The sequence below is a fragment of the Clupea harengus genome, chromosome 19 (assembly GCF_900700415.2).
Source record: "Clupea harengus chromosome 19, Ch_v2.0.2, whole genome shotgun sequence".
Lineage (NCBI taxonomy): Eukaryota > Metazoa > Chordata > Actinopteri > Clupeiformes > Clupeidae > Clupea > Clupea harengus.
Window position 1 is genome coordinate 9,203,160 of NC_045170.1, and position 7,941 is coordinate 9,211,100.

General features: G+C 43.6%; 1 protein-coding gene across 3 annotated transcripts; it reads right to left on the reverse strand.

The window, feature by feature from the left end:
• Positions 1-96: 96 nt before the first annotated feature.
• Positions 97-7,408, reverse strand: parp10 (poly(ADP-ribose) polymerase family member 10). Of its 3 annotated transcripts, none has more exons than XM_012832922.3 (11): positions 7,317-7,408; positions 6,363-6,535; positions 5,895-6,137; positions 5,221-5,451; positions 3,941-5,115; positions 3,577-3,789; positions 3,154-3,277; positions 2,000-3,043; positions 1,639-1,772; positions 1,108-1,282; positions 97-830 (listed from the first exon to the last, which is right to left on the reverse strand). In XM_012832922.3, exons 2-11 carry the CDS (start codon positions 6,532-6,534, stop codon positions 532-534), a joined length of 3,810 nt encoding a protein of 1,269 aa, XP_012688376.2. In that variant the 5' UTR covers position 6,535; positions 7,317-7,408; the 3' UTR covers positions 97-531. The 3 variants fall into 3 exon arrangements, with proteins under 3 accessions (XP_012688376.2, XP_031442293.1, XP_031442292.1); XM_031586433.2 differs by lacking the exon at positions 7,317-7,408 and adding an exon at positions 7,075-7,290; XM_031586432.2 differs by lacking the exon at positions 7,317-7,408 and adding an exon at positions 6,943-7,062.
• Between the last annotated feature and the right edge of the window lie 533 nt (positions 7,409-7,941).

A 7,941-nucleotide genomic window follows, 5' to 3' on the forward strand; every position in this document is an offset into this window, starting at 1 on the left:
GAGATAGGGCATTTGGCCTTGGCGGAGGTCTGCGCTTTCCTAGTGCCATGAAAAACTGTGCGCTGTCACACAAATAATCACACAAAACATGTCAACTGATGTAGTTGATCCATTTATTTCAAATGGCATCATCATTCTGACGAACGAATACAATACAAAATTTGATGTAAGACATAATGCAGATATACTTAGCAATTTCAGATTTATACATCAGATTTAGATTTCGACTCTGATTATTTTAATTCACATTTTTGCTATATCTGTGTAATTAAACTTTTGTGTCTGCACAGCACAGTGATATTGTCCAAAAAATACTACTGCGCAGGATGGGTGATCAGTTAATGGCCTGTGATTACTTCAACAACACACCTTACGTGCAATAAGTCAGTTACCACAAATGTAAATTAGATTCTACATTGCTAATTAAAAAAAACCAATTAGCTTATGTTTAATATGACAATGTAGTGCAAAGCCCTTTCTGTATACAGGCCACAGGCATCAGTTGCATCTCATAATGGTCTGACTCATTATTCATCGATATATCTTCTGGCATGTGACAAGGTACTCTGGGTATGCTTGCGTGTCATTAAAGATGACAAACAGTGTTGGTGATGTCATTTTATCAGCCACACTGTCATATCGCAGGGGAATGGCGGACGACTCCTTCAACGGTGCAGTTTTCATCTCATGTTTCCCGACAGTGTAGTCCCCTGTCAGGACTTTGGCCATAAACACAAACTTGTGTCCATCAGCATTGGGAGGAGAGTACGTGTCCGACACAGATAGTGCAGAGTTGACAGCAAAGTAAACCCCCTGGCCATAGACAGTGGCTGTGGAAGACAAAGGAAGTTAAACCATATACAGTATCATCCTCTTAACATCTAGATGGTTAAACTAATCATTTCATGGAAATTTCAAAAACGTTGAATTCAGGAATTATCCAAACCTTTGTATTAGTCTGTATAAACTGAAGGTGAACATTTCATTAAAAGGAATAAACCTTATTTCAAAAACACAACCTCGAAGAAGTATATCGCATGATTTGGAATGTTGGAATAGAATGAAATCAGCAATCAGAACCACACACACACACACACACACACACACCGTTTTTCCCACAAAAGCTTCTGTTAAAGCCATGGACGCAGATCTCCTTCACGCTGGTCTCACTGGTGCCGTGGAAGAGAGTCTGCTCCACCTGGGGGTCAGTGGCATTCTGCAGCATGCTAGCTTTCTTCAGCTTGTACTGGTTGTACAGGAGCGAGTTCTTTAGCTTCTCCACCTGTAAGACGGTGCTTGCATTAGATCACTGGGCTTTACGGTAAACATGCCTTCTGCTTTTCTGTGAAACTGATAAAAAGCTTAACAAATATATTAATAGACTTTAAGCGTTAACATCATTAGTGAGAAAACACTTCTTATTATTCTCATATACTTTAGTCTTCCACTTGTATGTTCCTAGGCCTACTGCAGCCCACTTAAGTCAAAGCGTAATGGAAGTCAAAGAGAGAAGACTTAAAGAAAGATCATTTCTAGTCATACCTTAGATGTCGCCACAGAATTACAGGCAAATTGTGTTGAAAAACCCAAAGAAAGTGTTGATTATTTAGTTTCGATATAATATCACATTAGCCCTACTTTAATGATCTTGATTTTGTTGTGGAACTCCTCGATGCTGTCATAGAACTCTTTCACTACATCCTGGAACTCGTCCGAGCTCTCATCCACACACGAGACATCAGGCATGCTGGACAGGAGGCTGAACTCTTCCTCTGAAGCACAACATGAAAAGGTAAAGCAACACTTTTAGCCTTCCCGCAGGATGACTTCTGTTTTCATCAAATTATCTTACTTGAAATATGTGGCATTTTAAAGATTTGAACAGAAATAAAGAACATCACTACTGTTAGATATAACCAAACACAGGCACCAAACATTAAGAGCTACAGTTGCGTCCTAATGGATGTTGACATTAAAGATGCATCCACACTCTCCCTACCTGGAACAACCACAGCGAGGTCCTGTGAGCTGAGTAATTTCCTAGCAATGGACACCGATTTCCTAGATGCTACATTAATCTCCTGCATCTTCTCAAAGTCAATGATGTGAGGCTGATGGTCAAACAGAATATCAATCTTCTTCTGCTTCATCTTCCAGGCGTTTTCAAGGTAAACAGTGGCGTCGGGAGGATACGGCGTGGCTGTTGCTGCCGGCCCTTGTTCATGCCACTCCCACTGCACCACCCTCAGTATATCTCTGTCCGAGGTCACGTTGCCCATCCTCCTCACGAGGTCCTTCACAGTTGGCACCGCTTCTGCGACAAAGTCTTTAAAACCAGAGATGACCGCCGTGGTTCCCTCCACACGTATGTCCACGGCGTGCTTCCTCCTAACGAGGTCCAGGCACCTCTGGTGATGGGCTGTTAGGTTCTTCAGGTTCTTGCTTCCCACCTTCTCCTCGCACTGCCTCAAGCCCGCCTTCTTCCCCAGAGCGATCTCGGTGCGGATCAGGTCGTGAGTGTAGTTGGCGAACACAAAGATCTCCGCCACGTTGGCTGCCCGTATGGCATCCTGCAGGGATGTCTCCATGGCCTTCTTCAGTTGGGAGTCTTCCCTGGCTGGGCCGACAGCAGCAGCTGCTGTGATGTCCCTCAAGGAGAGCTCCAGAACCTTCTGCAGCTCGTCCTCGTCCTCGTCCTCAAAGGCAGACCTCCTGGTGGTCTCCATGGAGTACTGTATGGCAAGAGACATCCGGGCATCATCATCCAAGCTGGAGCAGTTCATGGCTTCCATGGACAACTGCCTGGCCAGGTCCAGCTCAGCATCCCCGGGCACCAGAGGTGAAACTTCAGGTCCAGTCAGAGGGCTGGCCTGGGTGCTCGCCTGGGTGCTCGCCTCAGTCTGCATGGCTGATGCATCTGGTTCATCAAGGGCTGCTCCTCCACTGACTGTATAAATATCCTCTTCAGACATGTTGAGCGAGGTTAGACTACTGGGCTCGTCATCAATGCCAGACAAAAGCTGCTTTGCCTCTTCTATGCGAGCTGCGTAATATGAATACAAAACCAAGAGAGAATAAATCTCATGTGACATAATGAGCACATTTAAAAAAAAAAAAAAAAAAAAATACTCAAGAACATCTTTGAACACATACATCTCTCCATAGATTGATCAGCGACAAGAGCTGCTGGCTTGGAACTGGAGGCTGAGTCATCTGCATCAGCATTCCTCTGGAAGCTTTGTTGGGCCATTAGTTTCCAACCAGACTCGAAGATGTCCTAATAACAAAATATATTGTTATACAGAACACTGCACAAATTCACAAGAGAAATAAGCATGGCATCTAAATCTACACAATCCTCAAAATACTTGTAGCTCAGCAAGTATATCTGTAACATCTTTTGTTTATGTTTGTTTATAATCAACCAACTACTAATTATGTAAAGATAAGTACTGAATACTGAACAACACAATTATAGTAATACCAATTTATCACAAAGTAAAGTAAGGTAAAGTAACAGTTTTACGTTGACAAGAACATAATGTGATGTACAAATGGCACAAGATTTATATTCACCTCTTCCTCCAGGGGCACCCAGTGGACCTTATCCATGCTGATGTAGACCTGGAACTTGGCCTGCAACTCCGCCAGGATGCTGGAGCCCTCCTGCTCCACCAGGAAGCGGGCCATGCCAGGCTGGCTCACCGTGATGGTCTTGGTGCAGATCTCGTCCACCACGCCACGCAGGATCTCCTCAGCAATCTGACACGCTCCTGCGTTACCATTGATCTGTGCAAAGCAGGGGGGGAGAGAGGACATGGAAAATGCACTATAGAGCATTGACGAAGCTTACAGAATCTTCAAATCTCTACAAAAATAACACCTATGGCTATTAACTACAAGTAACACCAATTCTATTGATAAGGTGAAGATAACATACAGTTAATCCATCTCCTGTTTCCAGAGGGAACAGGGTGATCTGGTCCATCTCAGCGAGGAGCTGCCCACAGTGGATCTGCAGATACTTCAACCTGCCTGGCTCCATGGATATAACCGTTTCTCTTTGGATAGGGGTGCTAAGGAACAGGATGATTTTTGTTTGTGTTTCCTCTTCCATGCCTTTCAGGGTTACCACGGTGATGTTCTCCCCTGCGTCTGTCACTTTAGCCAAGCAGAAGTTGAGTGTCTGGAGGAAGGCAGACCATTCTTGGCAGAAGAGGCAACACTCATAGTGTCTCTGTACTGGTATAGTAAATTTGCAGATCAGAGACTTGATCGACTTGCAAGCCTCGTTGACCATACTAAAAGACAAAGACGTCACAAAAGCTACACCATCCGACACAGTGTACGTCGACAGCAGTCCCTGATCTTTCAGTGTCTGAAGGAGCTTGGCTTTGACGTCCTCTTTAGCCAAAAACTCAACCTTTTGGGGCTCAAGGGGCAAAGGAGACTGAGCGATTCCGCCCAGAAACTCTAAGACTGAGCTCTTGAGCTTGTCCAACCCGAGCTGGTCTGGCCCGGATATGGACACTCCATCTTTGGTGACGCTCAGATTAAAGGTGGAATGACCTGACTGGAGCTCCTGCAGCCGACCGCTCATCTCCAACAGAGAAAGTTTGACAGGGTCGGAGACAGCGACGTTGCTGCTCACAAGCACGACACTCAGCCTCGGACTTGGCTTGGGTTTGAAACTGACGGCTGCTGCTGTCGCTGGGGTCGTTGCTGCCACTGGAGCTGGGGCTGCTGCTAGTTCAGCTGCTTCTGTTGCTCTACTAGCAGTGCCTACCTCTTGGGCCTGGCTGATACTATGAGGTGTTGATGTGGTGGGGGATGTGGTGGGGGATGCACTGGAAAGGCTCACTGGCCTTGTCTGTGGGGTGAACTGTGCATGGGCACCTATCAGATGAGTTGTCTGTACAGTTGGGCTGACCGGGTGTGTAGAGGTCGTCGTGGTAACTGCCGTTTGATCTATCTCCATGGGAACAGAACTAGAGGTTCCATTAAGACAGGGACTGGATGGAAGACTGTTCTCCGGCAGAAGGACGGTGAAATAAGGCTTCACCTTCAATTCTGAATTGTCCAGTTTGTGGGGTTTTGTTAGAACTTTGTTCACCGCTGTAAAAAAAAACACACACATTCAGATGACACAATTATACAACCTCCTAATTCTAAACTGAAATATAAAGATCACACAAACAAAGTATGGCCCAGCTGTCTTACACTCAAAGTCCTTGAAGGAGACTCTGGCGATGCCCTCTGCCACCATTTGGACATCGGTCACCTCTTCACCTCCACCACGTCCGCTCTCAAAATACAAGCTCAGCATGTCCTCTGTGGTGCTTGGGTGAAGGTTCTCCACCAGGATGGAGTCAGTGCATTCCAGCCTCTCTAGGCGGAGATGCGCTCCATCCAAGGTTCTCTTCGAGACTTTGGCACAGAGTCTCTGAAAATCTGTGTAGTTGTTAGTTGGGAGAGAGACAATTGCAACAGTATCAGACCATAGTAGTTCACACCACATTTAATCCTTGACTGGAAAAGTCCACGTCACAAACCAATTCAGTCACTCTTTTAAAACAATGTTGCTTCTGAAAACATCTAACTCACTAGAAAACCTTATGCTTGCTAAGATACAATTACTGTAAAAAGCATGGACATTGTTAACTCATTTCAAAAGTGAAGCAACTGGAAAAAAAATATCATTTGACAAATTGAACCAAATATTGGTTGGTTCTGGGCATACCTGACATTTATTATGGAAGCATAGACTCCAATTGAAACATAAAACAGCTCTCCTTTTGATGAATTATGGCGTTGTTTCTATGTACCAGAAAGCCATGACACTATGCTGTTCATTCTTTCTACTGTGATTGGTTAATGGTACATAATGGTTTAACCTTCTGAGAGGGGTTGGAGAAACTGGATTAAGACCAGGTTCTTCTCAGGTGACGGAAAGAGTGTGTATTCATCAGAGTCCACTCCGATGACATTCTCCACGTAGAGTTCTACCAGCTCGGTGCTGGTACGAGGGTGCAGGCCACACAGCAGGAACCTCAGAGGGTCGTTAGGAGCTTTCTGCTTAACGATCAAGGTGGCCCCGTCAAGGACGTGGGGACCTTTTGAGCAAACTCTTGCAGCATCTGTTGACAAATCACAAAGATATAAAACCAAATACACCAAAAACAACCACCATTAGAAAATAATGCTCTGTATCAAGAGGAATCGATTAGGTATTAGTAAACAATACTAAAGAGCATAACAGATCAAAACACATCTAGAAATGCATTTAGGAATGTTTTCAACAGCAATTCCATAAGCGGCATGACTTTGGTTATCACGAACAATCAGTACTGGGTGCCACCTACCTCTAGCATCTTCAAATACTAGCGTGGCCTTCCCATCCTGTATATCCAAAGAGGTAAGAGCACCTCCCCCTGACCGCTTGCTCTCAAAGTACAGCGACAGCAGATCATCAGGAATGGATTCAGGAATGTTGAGCACCTCTAAGGTTCGTTCATCCAAGTTATCATCTTCCATTCTGAATAACAAGAGGAAAAACAATAACTTTCTAGCAACACTACATGGTTTGGCTTCTGCAATGGCAATCAATATATAGCATTCAATGTTACGAACCCTTTTAACAATCGTTCAATAAGTTATTGCGCAGTGCCTTGCCAAACAACAACCTGACAAATAACAAGTAATGTTAATTAATTTGTAAACTAAAATATCACATCAACCTAGAGTAGAGCACGTTAGAACATCTTGAAAATGGGCAAAACAAAACTAAGTCATAAAATGATTTCCAATCCGCATTTGCAGTGAAATACAGGCCATACACGTAACGGGTAATGGGATTGGTACTTTACTGTTATTAATCGACTAGCTATACATCAAACTAATACAATTTACGTTGAACAAAGTTAGGTTAATATGTACACGCACGGAAATACACCACCCCCGATAACAACAAGCCATATTGTGGAATCTACCAAGAACTGTTTTCACTAACAACCATTATCCTGGGAGAAAAGCAAATGTAATGTCAAATGGTACAATGTCAGTGCATATATTTACCAAAAACTAACTTATATCTTATCTTGTCTTGCCACCGACAGCTAGCTAGCTATCTGTATCAAGCAAAAGGAAGGAAAGAAAACTGAAAGTGGCACACTCATAAGCTAGCTAGCTAGGTTGCATGCTGAATGTAGTCACCCAAAGAATTACACGATGTTTTTGTAAAAACCCGTATTTTTAAACGTTGAATGCTGTGCTGCGATCTTTTCGAATGTTTTCACCCATTCAGTTGTTTGACTTACCTGAGCTTACAGGACTTCTTTCGTTCAGATCATGACGCTTGACAGCATTGTTTTCATGTCTTACTTCCTGGTTCCTGCTGCAACAGTCAACTGCAAAGACGAGTCTCATAGGCTGCGCGGTCAGTGTACTTTGGTACTCGGCGCACTAAAATACTGTATAATAACCTAGGAAAGTGATCAGCGCTGATTAGAACCCGTATGGCAAGGAAATTGTATTACTTTTTGTAGGACTTTGAATTGAGATATGATTAGCTGACTCCTTCCTGCATCCAGTGTTACTGAGTTATGCTGAATATCCAGTAAGTTGTTTTTTGTATCTTGTGCATAACTTACTATCTTGTGCGCACAAGATCAAAAATATCATCTTAAGGGACTTACGGGGCTCCGTAGAAACCATCCTGGTTTGGATGAAACATGATTTGGCTGTTTTGTTTGGATATGACAATACTCGGTCATACCATCATGCCAAATGATAATCACAATCGTACCAAATGATCCTACATCTGTAAGGTGCAACAATTCAAGTGAGAGCAATTCAATTTATGAATTTTGTATTTTTTAATCTGTGCTTTTGTAGACTGGTTTATAAACTGAACACATGCTGTGCACATTTTCTCCATTTACT

Excerpts from the sequence above, each read along its gene's own strand:
- parp10 (XM_012832922.3), bottom strand. The coding sequence starts at position 6,534 with ATGGAAGATGATAACTTGGATGAACGAACCTTAGAGGTGCTCAACATT. Across the intron at positions 6,138-6,362 it reads AGTATTTGAAGATGCTAGAG|ATGCTGCAAGAGTTTGCTCA; the intron begins GTAGGTGGCACC and ends ATTTGTCAACAG. Across the intron at positions 1,283-1,638 it reads ACAAAATCAAGATCATTAAA|GTGGAGAAGCTAAAGAACTC; the intron begins GTAGGGCTAATG and ends ACCGTCTTACAG.